At 43.6% G+C, this 24,784-nt stretch overlaps 1 protein-coding gene across 2 annotated transcripts in view; it reads left to right on the plus strand.

Annotated features, from left to right (window-relative positions):
* The window catches only part of ITGB3BP (integrin subunit beta 3 binding protein), a 100,207-nt gene extending 95,017 nt beyond the window's left edge, over positions 1-5,190 (plus strand). The window contains exons 7-9 of one of the 2 annotated variants that reach the window (XR_013262108.1): positions 2,577-2,622; positions 4,511-4,809; positions 4,846-5,190. Coding sequence is in view for 1 of the 2 variants with exons in the window: in XM_077450563.1 (XP_077306689.1) it covers positions 2,577-2,620 (44 nt within the window). In the remaining variant the exon portion in view is untranslated. Of the gene's footprint in view, positions 1-2,576; positions 2,623-4,510 lie in introns of both variants that reach the window. The other variant, XM_077450563.1, reaches the window with a different exon arrangement.
* Positions 5,191-24,784: the final 19,594 nt, after the last annotated feature.

Here is a 24,784-nt window from a genome sequence, read left to right on the forward strand (position 1 = left end):
TAACCTGCGCAAAACTACAACATATTGCACATTTGTTGAAAAATCTGTTCCATTTCTCCATAGGAAATGGAAAGGATCGCATTCATTTTGCACACGTCATTTTGTTCGAACAGATCATCTTACAAAAAATTAGCTATTTGGAGAAAACTGACTTTTGTTTTTGTATGGGCACCTCTCCACTCCCAGATTCACATATTTGCTGCCCCCTCCACTACGCTACATCTGCAGGACAATACACAGTATTTCCAGGTACTGGGGAAGCAAGTGATGTTCTCTTCTTCCTCCCAGGATGCCAATCACCAGGCTAACTCAGTCATGTGAGATGAGTGTTAATACCTACCTCTCCCATATTAAAGAGGAAGTAAACCCTCTTTCATTCCCTGCAAAGGTAAAGCATAATGGACTACTATGCCAAACTTTGTCCTTCGGATATTCCGACGGAAACGGTCCAATGGAGCCCACACACAGTCGGATTATCCGACAACACGGTCCGATCGGGCGTTTTCCGTCGGAATGTCCGACCGTGTGTACAAGGGCTTAGACCTTACGCAGGAGGAGAATAAAGGGGGAAGGGGTTTTATAGATATGAGGTTCAGGTATGGTTGAGATATGAGACCGGGGGGGGGGGGGGGGCACTGTTATACATGGAGCCCACAGAATTATCTCTACACTGAAGGATACATATATGTCCTTCGTCAACATTGTGATGTCAACTATGAGCACCGCTATATTGTGCAAGCATGTGGAACTTTTTAAGTTTGTATTTCATTTTGTTTAGGAGTTGTTACAACTTCTATCCTCCTTTTTGGGGGAAATTTCGCCTCCGTTTTCGTATTATTGCATATGTATGAACACCACTGATTGTCAATAGACCTTTTGCATTTGGATCTTAAAGCTATATTCGGGGCTTAGTCCCCCATTCTCCAGTTCTCCCTCTGGGTGCCAACTACAATTTATTTTTTCCAAAGTCCTCAGTCCAGTCACATGATATATAATACACATAAGGTCCTCATCGGGTCTTCTCCCAAGAGTTGGCAATGGTTGGTAATGCACAGAGCTGCCTTGACATGGTGAATATATAATATTATTATTATTATTATTCATGATTTTATATAGCACCAACAGTTTATGCAGTGCTTTACACTGTAGAGGGGGCACAACACAGTTACAGTACAGTTCAATACAGGAGGGCATGGCTCGTAGAGCTTACATTCTAAAGGGAGGGGGTGGTGGTACAAAAGGTAATAGATGCAGGGAATGATTTGGCGGGGGTGGCTCAGGGACAGTTAGGTGGGTGTGGGGTAGGCTTCCCTGAATAAGTGAGTTTTCAGGAATCTCCTAAAGGTGGACAGGTTAGGGGCTGATCGGACATGCCAGGAGTTCCAGAGGATGGGAGAGGCTCTGGAGAAGTCCCGAAGGTGAGCTAGAGAGGAGGTAAAAAGGGAGATAGATATATCTCTCGTGTGTGTGTGTGTGTGTGTGTGTGTGTGTGTGTGTGTGTATGTGTATATATATATATATATATATATATATATATATATATATATATATATATATACACATTTTATTCCAATGGGCACGTCAAACAGTCATCCAAGAAATTTAATGATGCAAATAATTTATTGATAAAATGGTTCATAAAAAAAAAATCCAACGTGTCTCAGGGGCACACTCGCCCTGCATCAGGGCTTAAGATTTTTTTTTCTGTGCTCACATGGACTCAGGTGAGCAGATACCAGTTACCACTGACCCCCTGGTCTGGAATTATGGGAAGAGAGAGCAGAGAAGAGCGCAAACACCCATGAGTTAGATCTCAATAAACACAATACTGTCAGCTGATTCAATGGTATAGCCTTGCTTTTAGCGTACTTTAGTGGATATGTTGCTGATAAGTGTGAGATAAGACACCATGGTAGGAGAGTTACAGACTCCGGTCTTATTACTGACCTGTACCATGCAGTAAAATAAGATAAGTCTGTTGACATCAGCCCTGCTCTCTGTATCATTAAACCAGGAGTGCAGGACGCTGTGGTGACACCCCCTCAGGTTGTCCACTTGTTGTCTTCATGATGTGCTGCACTTCCAGGTATGGCCTCAGTCTTCCATATGTAGCCCAAAAACCATGAAAATAGTACCACACGAATGCATCCTCCCCCCCCCCCCCCCCCCCCCAAACCTGCGTCAGTCATATCGGCATGTGAACAGACTGGTGCTAGACAGGCAGAATATGGTAGGCTTGTCAGGCTCCAGTAGACTCCAACAAAATGGTGTCCGTCTGCACACAGACACCGACTCCCTGTTGCATAAATGTGAATGAGATCGGTAAAAGATGGCTCCTGTTCTCCACCTGTAGAGAACTCTTCAGACATGTTTCACCCTTTTCGGGGATTAATCATAGAGGCCTCTATAATTAAGCCCTGAAAAGGGCAAAACACGTCTGAGGAGTTCTCTACAGGTGGAGAACAGGAGCTGGAGCCATCTTTTTCCTCACTCAGTCTTCCATGTTGAATGATGCTGGGCATCCTTGACTCTGGTAATTCCATTCATTGGTACCCCTGATGTTTTCTCTCTTTCAGTATCTGAAGGAAGAAAAAGGAAAAGGCAGATGCTTGCGGTATAGAGGTAAGGAGAAGAACAATGGTCCCGTCTTTGGTAATAGCGTCTGGAAGGACAGAATGTGTTGCACAAGTGGTAGGGCACTCGACTCCCCCTATATAGCCGACAGCAGTAATCTTTGTATTCCCGGCTGTCAGAATACAATAGCTCAGCGGGAGGGATTCCCCCATCAACACATTCAGGGCCGGTTCACACTGCTGCGGTGTGGGAACCCTGCAAATACCCTGCAGGTTCCCCATATCACATGTCTCCCAGCGGCAGTTCACACTGCCCTATGCAAACTGATTGGAGTGTCAATTAAAAGTTAATGACACCCCCAAATCTGTTCGCATGTCGCAGTGGGAACTGCAAATTCAGACTGGAATCGGATCGCATGGGTGTGAACACCCATGTAATCCGATTCTGCTGCGGACCAAAAAAAAGGGTCCTGTGCGCGTTTGGTCCAAATGCAATATCTGTATGGCTGAATCGCACCGATATCGCATGTGATTTGTACTACAGTAAGGTGCCCATGCGATCTCACAGGAGTGTGAACCAGCCCTCGGTGTTGATGGGGGGATCTCTCCCGCTGCGCTATTGTATTCTGACAGCAGGAGTCTTCCCCGCTGTTGGTATACAGTGATTATTGCTGCTGGCTATAACCAGTGGTAGTAATCTTAGGGGGTAAAAAAACAGACATGTTGTACTGAAGTTGATCAATAGATCGACTTCAGTACAACCAGCCTGCCCATAGTTGGATGAAAATCCAGCCAGTCCGTGTTGAACCAGCCAAATTTAGATCCATCTATAGCCGGCTTAAAGTGGTTATAAGGCCTCAAGGTTTTTTAACTTAATGCATGCTATACATTAAGGTAAAAAAACCTCCTCTGCAGGAGCCTCCCCAGCCCCCACCCCTTATTCTTACCTGAGCACAATCCGATCTAGCAACGTCCATGGGAGGAGCAGCTTTCACTACTATCTCCCTCCTCATTGGGCAGATTAATAGCAGCGAGAGCCATTGGCTCCCGCTCTGTCAGTCAACTTCAGTGAGTGTCAATGGACACAGCAGCGGGGCTCAAGAGCGAGCACACACGAGTGCCCCCCATGGGAAGCCGTTTCCCATGGGGGCACTAGACAGAGAGGGGGGGGGCCAGGGGTTTCGGCGGGGAACCCGACAAGAGCAGCTTCAGGTCCACTCTGTGTGAACAGCGAAGGAGAGTCGCAGAGGTAACACTGGTGATAAAACAGTTTGGTAGTTACCGTACTTGGGGGGGGGGGGGGGGGGGGGGGGAACAAAAACTGAGGTCCCCATTCTCAGTCCATTTTATATTTTGGATCAACCAGGATTACCATTCATAATTCTAAGGTTTTCCTTTCCTGAGTATTTTGAGTGACAACTTCCAGTCTCTCAGCTTGGGAGATATGATGACCCACAGACCTGTAGGAATCTTCTTACTTATGTGTTTTTATTTTTTCTTGTCAAAATATTTTATTATGTATTCAAAGGTAAATTATACAAATGTACAATATAATCTGTTATCAATCAAATTAATGAAGCTCAGTTATATAAATGCAAAGAATAGTATAGATTGCTATTATATATTATTAAATAAAAGTAATACATTTATAAGCAACTGTTGATCTGTTTTTGAATCGAATATCTTAATTTATACAGTTACAATTTTATCATAGGTGTACTTATGTTTGTTTTTTTTTTTTGTTTTTTTTATTGTGTGTGTGTATAAAGATTCATTATTTTCTGTAATGTCCGTCCTCTCTCTTCAATGCAACGTCCATGTTTGTACTTTCTACATTAAATGAGGTGCAGCTGCATGATCTCTGATACTGATGAAAGGAAGAACTTGCAGTTATTTATGCGTTTTTAATATTTGGTTTTATTTCCTATTTTACCAAGGTCATTGAGTTGAGTCGATGAAACGTTGCACATTGCCACCTAGGATTTGGTGTTTGAACTCCGATTCGGTTGTCCTCCTGCATGTTGGTCTCTAATGGTCTGGGACTTGAAACCTCCTCTGACTTCCCCTGCAGGTCACTTTCTACTTTTGTTAATGTGAGCTTTGTTGCTTCCAGCAAGTTATTATGACTTTAGAGGGGCGATGGCACAAATACAAGACAATTGTGGACAACCTTCTGAAAATGCTAGTATCCTGTATAAAGATGAAGCTTCATGCTATGCTAGTATCATGTATAAAGGTAAAGCTTCATGCTATGCTAGTATCATGTATAAAGGTAAAGTTTCATGCTATGCTAGTATCATGTATAAAGGTAAAGTTTCATGGTATCATGTATAAAGGTAAAGCTTCATGCTATGCTAGTATCATGGCTGTCTCTGGCTTCAGTACATACTGAACGGGATTCAGACTTTTACTGTGTGTATATATAGGAGTAAATGCCTCGCCTGGGTACACAAGCTGGATAAATTTGATTGGAGTTTGGAGTCCTACGCCATGACGTTTCAAGTTTGGGTGGACCTGTCATTTCTGCTTAGAATTGCTCTATAGTAGACATGTGCACTGACAAAAAAAATGTTTTCGTTTCATTGTTTTTTTTTTTTTTTTTTTTTTTTTTTTTTTTTTTTTTTTCAAAATTCGAAAAATTCAGAAATCCGAAAATTCAGATTTTCGAATTTCCAAAAATCTGAAAAAAATGAAAATCAGTAAATTTTGAAATAATAACTATTAAATTATAGGTATTGGAATTTTTCCTTTCAAATTTGGCTGTTTGTGATCCTAACAAATACAAATTTATCTCAAGTTACGAATTATCCAAAACCACGAATGCCGCATCTAAACAAATGGAATGGAACAAATTAATAATAACAATAATGAAAAGGTTTTATAATTATTATTTATTATTATTAGATCATTATGTTACATTCATTTAAATAAGACATTCGTTATTTCAGATAAAGCGTAACGTCTGATAAATTCGTACTCGTTACGTTAAACAGCCAAATTTGAAAGGAAATTCCAATGCCTATAACTTAATAGTTATTATTTCGAATTTTACTGCTTTTTCTTTTTTTCTGATTTTTTTTAATTTTCTAATTTCCAAATTTTCGGAAATTTGAAAATTCGTATTTTTGAAAATTCGAAAATTCATATTTTCGGAAATTTCGGAATTAACAAGTTTGTCAAAATTTGTTAAACAAATTCAGGACTAAACAAATTGCACATGTTAACTCTTATATTCTTCCTTCTGTTGCCCAGACATCCTGTAAGGGCAGGAAATAATAGTGGGCAAGTAGATTCAGAGGACAATGAGAGAACTTTTTTACAAAATGAATGTTGCACTAAATAAAACCTTGTAATAAAAATGTAACTGAGCTTTAGGCCCACCATACACCTTACAGTCTGAACATACAATTTCTGTAAAATCAACTTTAGATCTCTATGTAATATGAGGACCTACCTAAACTATCCAATCAATTTTGTATCCAATCGGGCATGCATTTGCACTGCACGCTTGCTGGTAGTAAAGGCATTTAAAAAACAAAAAACCCTGCAAGGTAAAGGCATAATGTGGTAGTATGCACCGCATACTAGCACATTATGAAACATGTCCCTTAGAGCAAAGCCCTCCAGCGGTGCGCTGTCACCACTGCAGAGGCTTACAACTTCAACTTCTTCCTTCTTCGTTTGGGGACTCCAGTCCTCTGAATGTACGAGCCGCAATGATGTCACTCCTGTGCATGCGCGCAGAAGTCTCAGCCGCGCCACACAGCTCTGAAGGAATGGCACGGGTGGGTATGCCATTTTTTCAGAGAGCATGCGCGCTAGAATAGCTAGCACTGCTCGCTAGAATATCTCGGTGCACGTTTAGGAGATATTTATTTTACTTACGGGTAAACTCTATCATAAACTTGTAGGTAAAAATAAACGTTTATTACCACTTACGTTGATTGTACAATAAGATTGTAAAAACAGAGCTCCACCCAAAAGGGTAAGCTCTGCTTATCTGCCTCCTCCCTCCCTCTGCTGCCACATTTGGCGCCTGGCTTTGACATGTACCCAGTCTTAGTTCTGGCTGAGTTTGCCACGGCAAACTCTGCTGGAAGTGTGACAACCCCCTCCTTCCCCCATAGCCAGCTCAAAAAGAGTGTGCAGCGCGCTTCGTGCATGCACAGTAGGGAACTGGCAGTGAATCACTGCCGGTTTCCCTTAGTGGAGATGGTGGCGCTAGATTCTGATAGCCAATTTGGGTGAAGACACTACTGGATTTCCTGTTCAGGTAAGTGGGCTAATATTAAAAGTCAGCAGCTACACTGTAGCTGCTGACTTTACTTTTTTTTTTTTCTGCAGGAGCTCCGCTTTAAGCTTTAGTAAAGGTCTTATTTGGTTAGATTTTTTATTTTTTTTTGGCACCATTGTCAGACTCTAGGTCTTAAAGCCGCAGATGTTGGTGAATAAGAAGGGGAGGAGACAAAGATCAACGACGAAATAAACGCAAATCCATGAATCTGAGCCTAGAGGTAGCACTATAGTACGACCTGTGTGCACATCAGGCACTGTATAATATAAGCAGCGATATTCTCCTGTGCATAGGTGTGATAGTCCAAATTAGATGAGAACTCTGTAGTCTGTAGAAGTGGATATTACTATAAAGCAGGGGTCTTCAAACTACGGCTCTCCAGTTGTTCAGGAACTACAATTTCCATCATGCCTAGTCATGTCTGAGTTTTTTACAATGCCTCATGGGATGTGTAGTTCCACAACAGCTGGAGGGTCGTAGTTTTGAAGATCCCTGCAATAAAGCCGTGCTGCCCTCTAGGACTTGAGTTGTCCTCAGAACACTGTGGAAGATAGATAAAAAAGGGCGCACTGGCATCATCCAACAACACGTTTATTGAAGATAGAATATAAACTGCTCACAAGTGTAGGTAGTAAAATCGGTCATCAAGCCACTACAAGTGGCTGCAATCTCCCAGCTTTGACAAAGCCTCTAGCTCAAGGAGGACCTTACCAGGGTTCCCCACTGGCTGACGCATTTTCGAAGGATGTCCTTCATCACAGCCCCTCTGATGTGGGCTCTGATATAGAAGGACATCCTTTAAAACGCATCAATCAGCAGGGACCCTGGTAAGGTTCTCCTTGAGCTAGACGCTTTGGCAAAGCTGGGAGATTGCAGCCACTTGTAGTGGCTTGATGAGGGATTTTACTACCTACACTTGTGAGTACAGTAAAACCTTGTATTGCGAGCATAATTTGTTCCAGAAACCTGCTTGTAATCCAAAGCACTTGTATATCAAAAAAAAATTCCCAATAAGAAATCATGGAAACTCAAATGATTCTTCCCACAACCTAGGTCCTTCAGTTTATAGTCCATATAAAAAGATTATAGCAATGTGATTGGTTGGGTAACCATAAAATGTCCATCTACAAATGGAAGCCTCCACAAGAGGAATAGAAGAAAAATCCAGCAGGAGCTCCAGAGTATAAAAGAGAAGAGAGGCCCCTCTAAGTGTAGCAATGTGTTTCTAAATGTTCTACCTTCATTAAATGTAACCATATTGCTACATTAAGGGCTCTTTCACACTACCGATCCGTTGAGATCCAGTTTTGCAGGCGGACCTGAACGGATTCTCCATAGAGGTCTATGGAGCGTTGGATGTCAGCGGTGACATGTCCGCTGACCTCCGACCCACTCCGATCTGAAAAAGTGTGACGGAGGAAAAACGTACTTTTCCATCCGTTATCGGATTGGGTGACGACAGACTCTGCGGTCCGTCATCATCCAATCTCCCATAAGGGAGAGCGGCGCTCTGACAGGTCCGTCCCTGCACAGTGTGCGGAGACGGACCGGTCATCGTCCTGCTCCGCGAGGATCGACGGAGCGATCCCCGCTGAGCAAGCAGATTTCCACGGGGCGGATCAGCACTGATCCACCCCGTGTGAAAGAGGCCTTGGAGGCACCTCTCTTCTCTTTTATACTCAGTTGTGACATAAAGCTACTTGTATATCAAGTCAAAATGTATTGAAAAATTCTGCTCGTCTCTCAAACCAAGGTTTTAACTGTAGTTATATTTTATATTCTAGCTTAAATAAATTTGTTGGTGGGCAATGCACTAGGCCAGTGCGCCCTCTGTTTTGTATCGATCTTCCACTGTATAAGATAAGCAGGGACCTAGGCTAAGGCTCAGTTACAATGGTATCCTTTGTTGTTGAAATATTCTCTTTTAACGTTGGGTTCTCTTTAAAACCATTGGAACAGACATGCAGAGCTGGGTGCCATTATCCTAAAATGCTTGCCATACTCTAAATTCTTTTTGCTAGGTTGTGTATAATTGCAGGAAAGAAATTGGAGAATAGGGAGGCAGGGGATGCAGATTTCTATATAAGATCATTCTCGGGGGGAAGCTAAGGAGGAGGGGTGCAAAAACACAAGAGGGAGGAGATCGGTGACCTCGGTCTCCCACGATGCACTTGGCTGCCTAGGCAGCGTATAACAAGGAAGCGTCGCACATCAGATTTTGCACACATAGCTTTATAAGGTCAGATTATTCTGCTGATTTTATGAATGTATATTCCAAGTTTATATTAGAATTTGGTTATTTTGCTATAAAACATTTTATATATTTGTAATGTTTTAACATTGGTATCAATAAAAGTTATTTTATTAAAAAAAAAAAAAAAATTCTATCTTATATTGAAATGTTATCCATATAGATTAGAAGATTCTCAGTAAGAGATCATACAAGTTAGTAGATAACATGTACATCCTACAGCTGCTGCTGATTGGCAGTTGATATTTAGGGTACACCAAAGTTTTCATGCCCCCCTCTACTCTCACCTATAAAAAAAATAAAAAATAAACACATTGGACAGCTATCTGGAAAATACAAATTCCATAAGATTTTTTTTTTTCTTTTTCACAGAAAGGAGTGTTTCCACAAACTGCTCAGAGTAAGGTTATGTAACCTTTTAACTTGTAATTCTTTACAAGAGTCTATAAAGCTGAACTCCAGGCAGGTATTCAACCCCCAATTCCAAAAAAAAAAAGAAGCTGGGACGTTGTATAAAATCTACATTAAAAATAGAATGCAAAGAGTTGCAAATCTCATAAACCTATATTTTATTTACAATAGAAAACGTCAAATGTTTAAACTGAGAAAAAGTACCATTTTATCCACTTGGCGCCCACAATGTACTGCCCCTGTAGGCAGAGAGCCTGTCCGCCAATGATTCACGGCCGGAGCCTGCTTATTGGCCGTGTACGATCACAGCCCAGAGCTCTGAGCTGATAAACACAGAGCTCTGTACACATGGAGAGATCTCTGTTTCTTATCCCTGCAAGGTAGGAATGAGAAACTGAGAGATCTCTTACTAAAAGCAGCACATTTTACACATCAGCAGGTACATATTTAAGCCCACAATCGCCCCTGATGTTAACCCCTTTCCAGCCAGTGTCATTAGTACAGTGACCGTGCATAATATTATCACTGATCACTGTATTAATGTCAGTGGTGAGAGAGAGAGAGAGAGAGAGAGATATCTAGATAGAGAGCGATATCTATATATCTCTCTCTATCTCTCTCTCTCTCTATATGCATATATCTCTCTATATATGTGTGTATGTATGTGTGTCTCTGTCTCTCTCTCTGTCTCTCTGTCTCTCTCTCTGTCTCTCTCTCTGTCTCTCTCTCTGTCTCTCTCTCTCTGTCTGTCTCTCTGTCTCTCTCTCTGTCTGTGTCTCTCTCTCTCTCTCTCTCTCTCTCTCTCTCTGTGTGTGTCTCTCTCTCTCTCTGTGTCTCTCTGTCTCTCTGTGTCTCTCTGTCTCTGTGTCTCTCTGTCTCTGTGTCTCTCTGTCTCTCTCTGTGTCTCTCTCTCTGTCTGTGTGTGTCTCTCTCTCTCTCTCTCTCTCTGTCTCTCTCTGTCTCTCTCTCTCTGTCTCTCTCTCTCTCTCTCTCTCTCTCTCTCTGTGTCTGTCTCTCTCTCTGTGTCTGTCTCTCTCTGTGTCTCTCTCTCTCTCTGTGTGTCTCTCATATATATATATATATATATATATATATATATATATATATATATATATATATATATATATATATATATATTAATATAGAGAGAGAGAGATATATCTCATATATATAATCTCTCTCTCACATATATATATATATATATATATATATATATATATATATATATATATATATATATAATCTATATAGCTCCCTATTTATCTCTCTCTATATCTATATCTCTCATTATAGAGCGAGAGATAGATAGATAGATATATATATTGATCTCTATCTCTCTATATATCTCTCAATATCTATCTAGAGATGGAGAGAGATCTATAGATATGGAGGGAGAGTGAGTGATATATATATATATATATCACCCTCCCTCCCTATCACTCACTCTCCCTCCATATCTATAGAGCTCTCTCCATCTCTAGATAGATATTGAGAGATATATAGAGAGATAGAGATCAATATATCTATCTATCTATCTCTCGCTCTATAATGAGAGAGAGAGAGATCTCTCTCTCTCTCTATATATATATCTATCTCTATCTCGCTATAGAGAGAGATATATAGAGAGCTATATATATATATATATATATATATATATATATATATATATATATATATATATATATATATATATATATATATATATATATATATATATATATATATATATATATATATATATAGAGAGAGAGAGAGAGCGATTATATATATATATATGAGAGAGAGAGTGCTTATATGTTTATATAGAGAGAGAGAGAGAGATAACTCTCTCTCTATATCTATATCTAATTATACACACAGTGCCTTGCGAAAGTATTCGGCCCCCTTGAACTTTTTTTCAACCTTTTGCCACATTTCAGGCTTCAAACATAAAGATATAAAATTTTAATTTTTTGTGAAGAATCACCAAAAAGTGGGACACAATTGTGACTCTGACACCCCAGGCTGCCTAGTCAATGTTATCCACGTACCCCATTATAGTTAAATGCCATAGTTCCTGAGTTTTCCTCTATACCAGACCCTTCTGTTTGGGCCTCCAAAGAGATCAAGTGTCTTAGTCAGCTTTGCAAAAACAGCACCTTGAGAACTTTTGATTCTTTGAAACAACAACATGTTGCAGCTGGCCTTGGCCAGGAACCGATTGATCCAATTTAAACCCTTACGCAGAATATACTTGTGCAGCTGATTTCGTTCGTGGCTTTGTCCGGTGATTCACGCCTTCTGGGGTGAGGCATCACATTTCATTCTCACACTAATGACTTAATACCATTAACTGTAGATCTTCTTTTTTTTTTTTTTTATCGGGTCAGCAGTGGCGTCAGGCATCGTGATTGACGATGGATCTACACCAGGGGACATGTTTTTTATTTTAATAAAGGAATTGTCAAAAACTGTCTGTCTGTTTTTATTTTTGACACTTTTTTTGGTGAATGAGTAGGGGTACAATCTGGGGGGGGGGGGGGTTGGGCTGTATTTGGGGGGGCCCCCCTTGTTAAAGGGAACTTCCAGATTCCGATAAGCCCCCTGCCTGCAGACTCCCACAACCCACCAGCCAGGGTTGTGGGGAAGAGGCCCTTGTCCATATCAACATGGAGACAAGGTGCTTTGGGGGTGAGGAGCACCTTCCTCATGTTGCAGACATGTGGCCTGGTATGGTTCAGGAGGGAGGGTGCTTGCTAGTCTCTTCCCCCTTTCCTGGCCTGCCAGGCTGCATGCTCGGATAAGGGCCTGGTATGGGTTTTGGGGTGGACCCCATGCCTTTTTTTTTTTTTATGCAGCACTGATAAGCAGCACTGACGGGCACTGATGGTTGACCCTGATAAGCAGCACTGATGGATGACACTGATATGCAGCACTGATGGGCACTGGCAGGGATCACTGATGGGCACTGAGTGGCAGCCCTATTGGGCATGGATTGCCATCCTTGGTGGTCCTGGGTGGGCATCCCGGGGGGGGGGGGGGGGGGGGCGGGTCTGTCAGTGTGAGTGGATGAAAAGCTGATAAATGGCTCTTCCTATTTACACTGTGATTGGACACAGCTGATCACGTGGTAAAGAGCCTACGTCAGAGGTTCTTTACCAAGATCAGAGATGCTGTGTGTCAGACTGACACACCACACCATCAATTGCTGCGGGCGCGCGCTGGCTTGTTGTCCTGCTGGATAACTGATCCATTTCCTTCTGCTATAGACCAGGCGGGAAGTGGTTAAAGCGGAGTTCCACCCAAAAGTGGAACTTCCGCTTTAAGCACTCCTCGCCCCCTGACATGCCACATTTGGCATGTCATTTATTTGGGGGAGAGTATGTACCCTTTTTTTCATGGGACTTCCTGTCCCACTTCCTGCTTCCTATGTTCGGCTGCCTAGGCGACTCCTCTCGCCCTAGGCAGCCCCTCCCTGCCAGCAATCTCCTAGGACACAACTCTGGGTCCCAGAAGATCGGCTGACCAATAGGAGAGTGCAGCACGCCTCGCGCATGCACAGTGCCCGGCCATAAAGCCATAAGCTGTCACGGCCGGGTGCCCACAGTTACCATGACTGTGCAGAGGAGAGGAGGGGGATAGGAGCTATCCTCCGGGCGGCCACATCGCTGGACCGTGGGGCAGGTAAGTGTTGATTTATTAAGTCAGCAGCTATGATTTTTTTTTTTTTTTTTTTGTAGCTGCTGACTTTTAATAAACGAAAAAACTGGTGGAACTCCGCTTTGAGGACATGGGGTCCGGCTTCCCGGCCCACTCCTCAACAACCATCTAATGACTGTCAGACGCCAGTGACCGCCGCCTTCGAATATTTGCATCTGAACCGCATCTGAATCACAGCTGAACAGTGGTTGCTTTGGAAAATTGGCAGTTAAAACAGGGGAAATTGGCACCGGACATGTGTGAACCTAGCCTAAAAGCAGCTGGGTGAGTGTACACTGCTGTTAACCGCTGTCAACCTACCCCTGCAGTTTTTACATCACCGTGACACCTCTAGTGCCTGCCGCATACTAAGTCCAAAGTTGCCTCTACGGAAAAAACAATAGTACGATGTCTGTGCAATGCCTGACCCTCTGAGGCACAGCGCTATATAGACTGTGCTTGCCAAGGCAGTTTCCTCCTGTGCATCCTCAGTATAGGAGTTGCAAACCTCAGCCAGGGATTGTGTGATTTACCAGCCGTTAAGATGGAGTTATAACTTGTTCCAGTGACAAATACGAACCATTCATCAGGACCCCAGAGCACCTTAACCTTGCCCGGGAAAAGTCCGAGAGATACAGCCCTTCTCGGCCCCCCGACCCCTTGTCAGCTGCAGCCTTGTCGCTGAAAACTTATGGAAAGAGAGTTTGGAAATAGCTGGAAGTTTTGTCGATTCCAGCACTTTAACACAAAATTCAATATTTATCTCCTCTGGCTTTTGTGTTCAAGAACTGGCCCAGAATTTACGGCCCGCTCCTGAGATGAGAGATGTGCCGGGAGCCAGTATTATAAAACGTGCTGTTTAACACTTTGCAAACATTGAGCCACTCTCTGTAAATTTCAGCCAGGCAATTTAACCATTGGCAAAAAGCATACTTTCTATAATGCAAGGGGTGGGGGTAACGTGTACTACTGCTTAAAGCTGAACTCCACTCGGGTATAAAAAGCTTCAAACAACACAGCTTTATAATCATTAAAATGTCATTAAACTTATTTTCTAAATGCAGGCAGTTTACGTACCATTTGTACAGTAGAGCTAAGAGAGGGAGAGAAAGAAGCAGCATAATGCACCAGTCAGTTGTGCTGCAGGGCAAGGAACATGCTGATAGGAGGAGAGAGCTCTGCTAGTTTGAAGGCTAACTTGTGATTTTCTTGTTCAATCAAATCTTTTGTACACTGTTGCCGGTATTCCCCATATACCCCATATATTCCCCATGGTATTCCCCAAATCCAGGCTGAGGATCCCTACAATTAACAGGTATGGTCATCCTCAGCCTGGTTTTGAACTGTACAACATCCAAGCCTTGCTGGACTGGATATTGCGGGGTGAGCCTGGAAGTGACCCTTGGGGACTAGACTCCACGTGGGCCTCTTCCAGACTGAATCTGCTTATGTTGGCTGTGGAGGGCATTCTAGGTCCAGAGCTTCTAGCATTGCTTCTGCGCTTGTCCTGTCTCTAAAGACTTGGCGAGTAGGCAATTTGGGCTGGGCACCAGGAGTTTCCGAAATTTTATTGGTAGCTGACACGGCCTCACGCTGTGTTTGCCATATATGTTTCTTACTGCACTGCAGCTGCAACATATCCATTTCTGAGGTGGGGGGTGGGGGGGGAATAGTCCCTGTTCCTGGTGCCTCCATTACACTCTCCACTAATGCCGCGTACACACGATCGGACCAGAATCCGTCGGACATTTCAATTGTGTGTGGGCTCCAGCTGACTTTTTTTTCCCCAAAAGTCCGACAGACCTAGAAATATAACATGTTTCAAATCTATCCGACAGACTCAAGTCTCACGGACTAAAAATTGGGAAAACCGTTCGTCTATGTGTTATTCCGGACCAGATACGACGCAAGGGCAGCTATTGGCTACTGGCTATTAAACTTCCTTGTTCAGTCCCGTTTACGTCATCACGTTCAAAACAAATGGATTTGGTCTGGTCGTGTGTGGCCAAGTCCTCTGGAAGACCGTCAAAGTCTGGTCATGTGTACGCAGCATAACAGGTTGAGGATTACTTTCAGCGGTGGTCTCATAGTGGCGAAGTCTGTAGGTTGTAATCCTGCTACCCTCTAGTATTGGAGTGTCTTCCCTCATTGGAGTCCCTCATCTCTAAAAGAGATCCAACCACTGCTGCCATTAACCTTTAAATCATTGAGAGGAAAAAATATCTGTGGCATTAAACTTTAGCTGAGATGGCCTGTTAGAAGGCTCATAACGTATTTCTCATATTAGTCCATTGCCTACATATTCATAGGGCTCTTTGGCTAACGTACTGGACTGCAGAACTCTTCTGCAAGAATGGATTGATCACATGACCTTTGATGGACAGCGTCTCTTTAGACTGGCTATGGGTGGCATCATCAAGGATGCTACTGGGGGGCTAAAGCACTCTTCTTCCCCAGCAGAAGCCTAAGGAGCAGACTTCTATGTTGCCTCCATCAGGACCGGCTAAAAAGTGTTCCTTTTATTTAAACTCTTCCTCCACATTGTGACCCCTCCAAGAGCGGTCCCCATCTGGTCAGCAAGATTGTCATTCCAAGGCTGCCGCACAAACAAGCCTTCCATGGCATGGATTTGTGCTCCCACTTTCCAGAGTAGGGGAATGTCTGTGACCTTTGTGGTCTCCTAGATGTCTTGAATCCTTGATTCCTGGGTGCACGAGGGGGTGTCAATGGGCTACAACTGCCCCCTTTTTGGTTTCTAACACAAAACCTCCCTGTTTCTCCTCAGCAGCTTGTTGATCTTCATTGGGCACTCTCTGGACTTTTGGATCAATGAGTCATAGCCCCACTCCCTGCTGTAGAAAGGTTTTAGAAGTTTTACTCCAACTTTTCACTGTCCCAGAACCCAAAGGGAACATTCGCCCAATCATTGACCTCAAGGCCTTGAATGTTTACACTCGGGCCCAAAAATTCCAGATGGAATCCACTAGATATATTAATGCTTCCCTTGGCCAGGTAGATTTCTTGGCTTTGGACAGAAAGGATGCCTACTTACATGTGTCCATCTTTCCTGCTATTTACATGTGCCCATCTTTCCAGCTCACCACTTTTTTGTGTTTTGCTTTTGGACCTCTGCACTACCAGTTGGTGGCCTTTTCATTCAACCTGTCTTCTGCACCTTGAGTCACTGAGGTGCTTGCTCCCTGTTGCACCCTTGGGAGGAATTTCATTGTGGGATACTTGGAAAGCCCCCCCCCCCCTCCCTTTTTTTGCAACATTCAGAGAGATGTGCCCTTTCCATTCTGTTTAATAGAACATAGGCTTCCCACGCTATGATTAAGATCTTTGTGCAAGGGGTTTTCCATTTGGGCCCCCCTGTCCAAAATGCTTTGAGTTCTGAGGATTTGAATCTCATTCTTTCAGTGCTTCACCATTTAAACCAATCAGACGTTTCTCTCACTCCTCTGACCCACAAAGTTGTATTCCTTGTGGCCATCACCTCAGCTTGGTGAGCATCTAAAGCTGGTGGCTCTATCCTGCAAAAAACTGATTTGGCCTTGCACAAATTCAAGGTAGTGTCAAGGTTGTGGTTCAGTCTGTGAGTCTTTCAGCCACTGCTTCTTTCAGGAAGATTGGTTCCCTTTTTTGTCATCCCAGTTGGACCAAAGAAGGGAGACCTAGCTTCTCCTCCCACCATTTGAAGGTGTCTGAAACATACCATCTGTCAGGCTTATGGTCGTTAGGATTAGTATCTCATCTTTCCAGTTAAGGCTTGTTCTAGTAGGCTTTTTGGCCTATTTCCTAGATTCGGAAGGCTGCCTGGTCTTATGTTCATATGTTCTCGAAGTTCTATCATGTTTTTCTTTCTCATCTGATGCCAGCTTTGGGTGTAGGGTCCTTCAGGCAGCTTTTTTTTTTTTTCCTGTAGGCAGTCCCAAGTTTTTGTTTGTGGACCTGTTAGTAGTAATTTTGCTGGTTTCCGACCCCTCAGACTATTTTTGGACATCCTGAAGGTTTAAGATGTCCAGTGTTCACCAATACACAGGAAAAAAAAAAAAATAGGATTTTTATACTCACTATAAATATAATTTCTTAGAGGTTTTTTTTTTTTATAGGCAGCAGCATAACCCAAAGGTTTAGGACTTCCTGTATCCCCCAGTGGCCTCCAAGGAATGGATTTTACAGTCTTTACTCTACAACACAGAGGGTAGGTGTTCTGTAGTAAGAGTGTAGCCTGAGCCCTTGTACACACGGTCGGAGATTCCGACAACCAAATCCGTCGGATCTTGTCCGAAACTGTTGCATACACACGGTCGGACAAAGTTTTCGGAAAATCCGATCTTTCAGAACGTGATGACATAATTTCGTTACGACTGGACTACGTTCAGGCTAGTAGCCAATAGCTTTGATGTAGGAATTTGATCTGAGCATGCGTGGCACTTCGTCCGATCGGAATTCTCTACACATGATCGGAGTATGTCCGATCGGAGCAGTTTGTCAGAAAATATTTCCAGCAAGTTGGAAAATTTGGTCCGACGGATATTCCGACGGAAACAGTCCGATGCAGACCACACACAGTCGGAATATCCGACAAAACGGTCCGATAGGACACATTCCGACGGATTCTCCGACTGTGTGTACAAGGGCTGACGGTGAGTAAAGCGAATAGAAATCTGGTGGTACATCACGAGAGGATTCACCAGGAAGGAGTCCCTGATATCCAATATAGATCTTTAGTTATCTCTAGTGGGATCACCAGCAGGAGGAAGGAGATCCTGATTCCTTTAAATGTATCTTTTATCATTAGAAGGATCACCAACAGAAGGAATGAGTTCATGATTCCTCTATATAGATCTTTAGTTCTCAGTAGAGAGATCACCAGCAGGAGGAAGAAGGTGATGATTCCCCTATTTAGGTATATAGTTAGACCTCATTTACAATATTGTGTGCAGTTCTGGCAACCTTTCTCAGAAAGATTTTGATAGAAAAACTCCATAGATGAGCAACAAACTTGGTGAAAGGTCTGAGGGATAACCCTACAATCAATAAATGTTATGCTCTCTGCTGATTGGAGAGCTGTAGCTCTGATTCAGCAAGTGGCCTGTCAGAACTCTACAGACAGACCACTGCCTCCACACAGAGACCAAGCGTTATTCTCTACAGCAGTGGTTGTCAAACTTTTCGGACCTCGCAGCCCACTAAACTCACATCACTCTCATTTTGAATCCCGCAGACCACTAATATGTTTTTTTTACATGCCTTATACACACAGTGCTCTGGCTCTCTGCACCCCCCACTCCCACCGCACTCTACATCACGCTGCTACCATACACAGATTTGTCATTGAATTTCACCTCCTTATCCAGCCATGTGCTCTAGTTCCTTGCTCCCTCCTACAGTCTGTGACCAGCGCTGCCATTGGAAGTCCTCTCCTCCTTCACCTCCTGCTATGTGTACTACGCCCAGTACCTTCCTCTAAGTTCACAGGAGCCGCACCTACAGAGGAGGCATTCGGTATCAATGCACATTGACTGTCAGCGTGCATTGGAACCAACATTGGGCTGTATACAGTGCATCCGGAAAGCCTTTGCTCAATACTTTGTTTAAGCACCTTTGGCATCAATTGCAGCCTCAAGTCTTTTTGAGTTTGAGTAAGCTTGGCACACCTATTTTTGGGCAGTTTCTACCATCCTTCTTTGCAGCACCTCTCAAACGCCCATCAGGTTGGATGGGGAGCATCGGTGCACAGCCATTTTTCAGAAGTCTCCAGAGATATTCGATCGGGTTCAAGTCTGGGCTCTGGCTGGGCCACTCAAGAACATTCAGAGATGTCCTGTAGCCACTTCTTTGTTATCTTGGCTGTGTGCTAAGAGTCGTTGTCCTATTCCTAGTTGAGGATGAACCTTCGCACGTCTAAGGTCCAGAGTGCTCTGGAGCAGGGTTTCATCAAGGATGTCTCCTGCATTCATCTTTCCCTCGTTCCTGACTAGTTTCCCAGTTCCTGCCTCTGAAAAACATCCCCATAGCATTATGCTCCCACCACCATGCTTCACTGTAGGGATAGTATTACTCCAGGTGATGAGCGGTACCTGGTTTCCCCCAGACATCATGCTTGCTATTCAAGCCAACGAGTTCAAACTTTGTTTCATCAGACCAGAGAATTTTGCTTCTCATGGTCTGAGAGTCCTTCAGGTGCCTTTTGGCAAACTCCAGGCGGGTTGTCATGTGCCTTTTAGTGAGGAATGGCTTTCTTCTGGCCATTTTACCATACAGGCCTGATTGGTGGAGTGCTGCAGAGATGATTGTTCTTCTTGAAGGTTCTCCTCTCTCTACTGAGAAACGCTGGAGCTCCCTCAGAATGACCATCAGGTTCTTGGTCAGCTCCCTGCCTAGGGCCCTTCTCCCCGGATCGCTCAGTTTGGCCAGGTGGCCCGTCCTATGAAGAGTCCTGGTGGTTCCAAACTTCTTCCATTCATGGATGATGGAGACCACTGTGCTCATTGGGACCTTCAATGCTACAGAAATCTTTCTGTACCTTTCTCCAGATCTGTGCTGCCATACAATCCTGTCTCGGAGGTCTACAGACTATTCCTTGGGCTTGATTTGTGCTCTGACATACACTGGTAACTGTGGGACCTTATATAGACAGGTGTGTGCCTTTCCAAATCATGTCCAATCTACTGAATTTAGCACAGGCGGTCTCCAAGTTGTAGAAACATCTCAAGGATGATCACTGGGAACAGGAGGCACCTGAGCTAAATTTTGAGTGTCATGGAAAAGGCTGTGAATATTTATGTTCATGCAATTTTTTTTTTATTTTTTTTTAAATAAATTTGCAAGGAATTCAAACAAACCACTTTCATGCTGTCATTATGGGGTATTGTTTGTAGACTTTTGAGGAAAATAATGAATTGAATCTATTTTGCAATAAGGCTGTAACATAACAAAATGTGGAAAAAGTGAAGCAATGTGAATACTTTCCGGTTGCACTGTAAATCCGCCACAATGTTGATATGCAGCAGAACCCTTGGGGACCACCACAATTTTCTGGGGACCACTGGTTGGCGAACGCTGTTCTACAATATGCTGGCAGGGGGACAGTCTTTTCTACCCTGGCTCCAAAAAGAAACCATCTTTAAGCCCAGGTACTCACTGACAGTGGGAATAAACTCGCACGATTTCATTCCTGCATGTCAATCCCGACTTCGGGGGCGATTTCAGAGATATCTGTGCGGGATGCTGCACAAATGTCTATGGAAATCTCACCCCGAAGTCACCAAAAGTAGTGCAGGAACTACTTTTGGGAATCAATGCAGTGCCGTAAATGCAGGAAATTTCAGTATGTGATTTTGACAGGTCAAATCGCATGCCAAATCGCTTAAATGTGAACCAGGGCTAAGGCTCGGTTCACTCTGAAGCACAGAGCGGCTCACAGCAGGAGTCCGGTGTGTCCCTGTTCACTGTTTTGGGTTTGATTTCAGTCAGAATTTTTGGCTGAATTCGGACCTGTAACAGACCAAAAGACACACAGGAGCCCGGTACAATTGGCACCGGAAGCCGCTCTGGAGATGTATGAACTAGCTCCATAGAGAGCCGGTCACAATCTCCTGACATGCGAAACCCCTATCCAATGCACACGGTCGGACATTCCGACGACAAAATCCATCTGATTTTTTTCAGACGGTTTTTGGCCCAAACTTGTCTTGCATACACACGGTCGCACAAAGTCGGAAAATCCGATCGTTCAGAACGAGCTGGTGTTACGACGTGACTATAAAGAGGGCAGTAGCCAATAGCTTTCGTCTCGTAATATATTCTGAGCATGCGTGGCACTTTGTCTGTCGGAATTGTCTATGCACGATCGGACTTTAAACGATTGGATTTTGTTGTTGGAAAATTTTAGATCCTGCTCTCAAACTTTGTGTGTCGGAAATTCCAACGGAAAAAGTCCGATGGAGCCCACACACGATCGGATTCTCCGACAACACAGTCCGATCGCACATTTTCCGACGGAAAATTCGACCGTGTGTACAGGGCATTAGCCTTTACACGTCTTCAGTTTTGATGCACCTATTTCATTGATTTAAACAGAGAGCTTTAAACTAAATATTCCGAACTTGTATGATCCCATCCAAGGCTGGTTTCTTTTATTTTATTAAAAATAAAGTGAGACGGTAACTTGGCTATCCCATGAAAGAAACAGTCACTGGCAGGTCACATGACCAATGTCATTGGTTAAAGTAGAACTAAAGGCAAAGCCTTTTTTTTTTTTTTTTTTTTTGCATTTTACTTTGGATAGAGCCAGGAAAGGTTATAACCTCTGTCAGATTTTTTTTTTTTCACCATCCGTTTACCATTGCGGAGATTTCCATTCACTTCCTGTCCCATAGCCAAACAGAAAGCGAGAGGAAATTCCTGCAAATTTAACCACTTCAGCCCCAGAAAAATGTACCCCTTTCCTGACCAGGCCATTTTTTTGCTATACGGCACTGCGTCACTTTAACTGACAAACAAAATTTACATCCTTTTTTCCCACAAATAGAGCTTTCTTTTAATGGTATGTGATGATCTGTGCGGTTTTTATTTTTTTGCACTATAAACAAAAATAGCAACAATTTTGAGTAAAAAAAAACTAAAATTTAAAGTTTTGCTATAATAAATTTCCCCCAATTTTTTTTTAAAAAACGAATTTTTTTCCTCAGTTTAGGCCGATATGTATTCTTCTACATATTTTTGTTAAAAAAAAAAATTGCAATAAGCGTATATTGATTGGTTTGCGTAAGAGTTATAGCGCCTATAAAATAAAGGATTCATTTATGGCATTTTTTTTTTTTTTTTTTTACTACTTATGACGGTGATCTGCGTTCTTTTTATCAAGACTGCAACACTGTAGCGGACAGATCGGACACTTTTGACAGCATTGACAGTTCTCCAGCAATCAGAGCTATAAATAGCTATTGATTACTGTATAAATGTTACTGGCAGGGAAGGGGTTAAACGCCATGGGGGCGATCAAGAGGTTAAGTGTGTTCCCTCATGCGTGTTCTAACTGGGGTGGGGATGGGACTGACTGGGGGAGGAGACTGATCTGTGTTCTTATATACTAGGAGCACAAGAGCTGTCTCCTCTCCCCTGACACAACATGGATGTGATTACACACACAGATCCGCGACTTTCTCAGTCAGGAATGATCGCGGCCGCCGGGCACGTGCATCGGCTCCTCAGTGACCAGTGTGCAACCCCCTATTCCCCTAAGACCCCTTTCACACCACACCGCCCTTTGCGTCGGCGGTAAAACGCCGCTATTTTTAGCGGTGTTTTACCGCCGGATTTGCGGCGCATTTCGGCCGCTAGCGGGGCGCTTTTACCCCCCGCTAGCGGCCGCGAAAGGGTTAAAACCGCCGGCAATACGCTGCAATAGTGGCGTTTTGCCGGCGGCATTACAGCGCTGCCCCATTGATTTCAATGAGGAGCAGCGGTGGAGGAGCGGTAATCACACCGCTCCTTCATCGCTCCAAAGAAGCTGCTGGCAGGACTTTTTTCTGACGTCCTGCCAGCGCACCGCTGTAGTGTGAAAGCCCTCGGGGCTTTCACACTACACATAATGGTGCAGCTTCTTTAGGGCGAATTGCAGGCGCTATTTCTAACGCTATAGCGCCTGCAAAACGCCCTGGTGTAAAAGGGGTGTTAAAGCGGCTGCCGTACAGCTACCGCGATTTGCGCAGGGGAGCCATTCTGACACTGTCAAACGGTGGGCAGTCGGCAAGTGGTTTAAGGCAATCCCTTAGGGACCCCCAGGTCACCAGAATTGTCCCCTCTATTACTATTCTGGGGACAACCCGATTTTTCTTTTACTTTCAATGATAAAGGTAAACAGGAAAAATAGTGTGAATCTCCCGAACGGCGGTACAGACAGCAATAAAAACTGACAGGGGTTCTAATTCCTCTCCACTCTATCCAGAACTAAAGAAAAAGTTTTGCCCCTAGTTATACTTAAAGGTAAAGAGACGTTTCACCTAGAAACGGAAATTAACAGCAATATCTACAGCCAGGATAGAGACCACAATGCAAACCTGACAGAGGTTCTAACCTTTCCAGACAGCCCGTGTCCAAGGTTGATCATTCGCCGGTAACTACTGCTTGATCGTTTTTGCACGAGTGGTCACGATTAGCTGTTCAGTCTCTCGATCGTTTTTAGTGGGGCTTCCTTCCACAGCTAATTGCTGGTAACGCCCGTGAGGGGCACACCGTGTAATCGTACATGACCCCATTCGCAAGTGTCAAAGGGAAATTGAAGTGGTTATAAAGCTCCCCCCACAGCCACCCTAAATACTTACCTGAGCCCAAACACGATCCAGCAATCTGCATGAGAGCCAAGGCTCTCTCCCTCCTCATTGGCGCAGATCCAGCAGTAAGAGCCATTGGTTCCCGCTGCTGTCAATCACGGCCCGGTGACCAGGGGGGCGGCGCCGAACACTGCTCCGCGCGTCTTATGAACATAGACACGAATTCACCAAGATGAATGTGAATTTTTGATAACATTGTATCTTCATACCGTGGAAAGTCGTAGGATGAATATGGTGGTGGGAAAGCGTATCGATGGGGCGGGCTGGCGTTCTGCCTCTTTTGGATGTGGTTTTTTCGTGATTACTTTTAATTTAGTTCCGCTCGAAAACATTAAACTCATGACCATTCTGTTGCTAGAATGTCACATTATGGTCACATGGCGAGGCATGAAATTTATTTACTTTACTCAAACAAGCTCTTCTTAAAACAACCTAATGGAAGAACATGATGTATGAATGGGCACCATTATGTCCTGGCCCCGTATATCATTATCTTGTACAAGCGGTGAAAACGGCCCCATTGTCTGCCCATGACTAACATTTGCTGTAAACAAAATATTTTCAAAACGGAATGTAAGCAGAGCTTCCTCGAGGCTGCCAAAAAAGACGGGATTTGCTCTGTGTCTGATATTCGGAGCCATTCGAGGGATGCCTTTGGGCTCTCAAGGTTTGAGGAGCTCATAGGGTCCTATATAGCTCAACTCCAAGTAAATTGATTTTTTTATTGATTTTTTTTTGTTGGTTTTGTATCGAGTGTGTCTATGGCAGGCTTTCTCAGCCTTTTAATCCTAGAGGAACCCCAGAAATAATTTTCAGGTCTCGAGGAACCCTTACTAAAACCAATTCATTAGGGGTCAATGGGAACAATGCTCCTTATACTGGTGGTCCATAGGAAGAATGTTCCCCTTAAAGTGGTGCTCAGAATTGCCACCCTTAAAGAAAGCTAAAAAGATATTTTGTGTTTATCTTTCCTCCTGGCTTTGCTAAGTGATGTTGAACCTTGAACTCTGTAGGCACCATCAAAAAAGGTGGTTCATCAGCCACAGCTCAAGGAACCCCTAGAAACCTCTGGAGGAACCTCGGGGTTCCACGGAACCCTGGTTGAGAATGGCTGGTGTAAGGGTTAGATATCTCGATTTTGACATATCACCCCACCCCACATGGTGTATATAAGGTGGGGGTAGGAGGAAGGCAGGGTGGTCCACGTTTTCTAAAACACAATATTACTGTGATG

The sequence above is a fragment of the Lithobates pipiens genome, unplaced genomic scaffold (assembly GCF_037356315.1).
Source record: "Lithobates pipiens isolate NorthernLeopardFrog02 unplaced genomic scaffold, aLitPip1_a1.2 Scaffold_23, whole genome shotgun sequence".
NCBI lineage: Eukaryota > Metazoa > Chordata > Amphibia > Anura > Ranidae > Lithobates > Lithobates pipiens.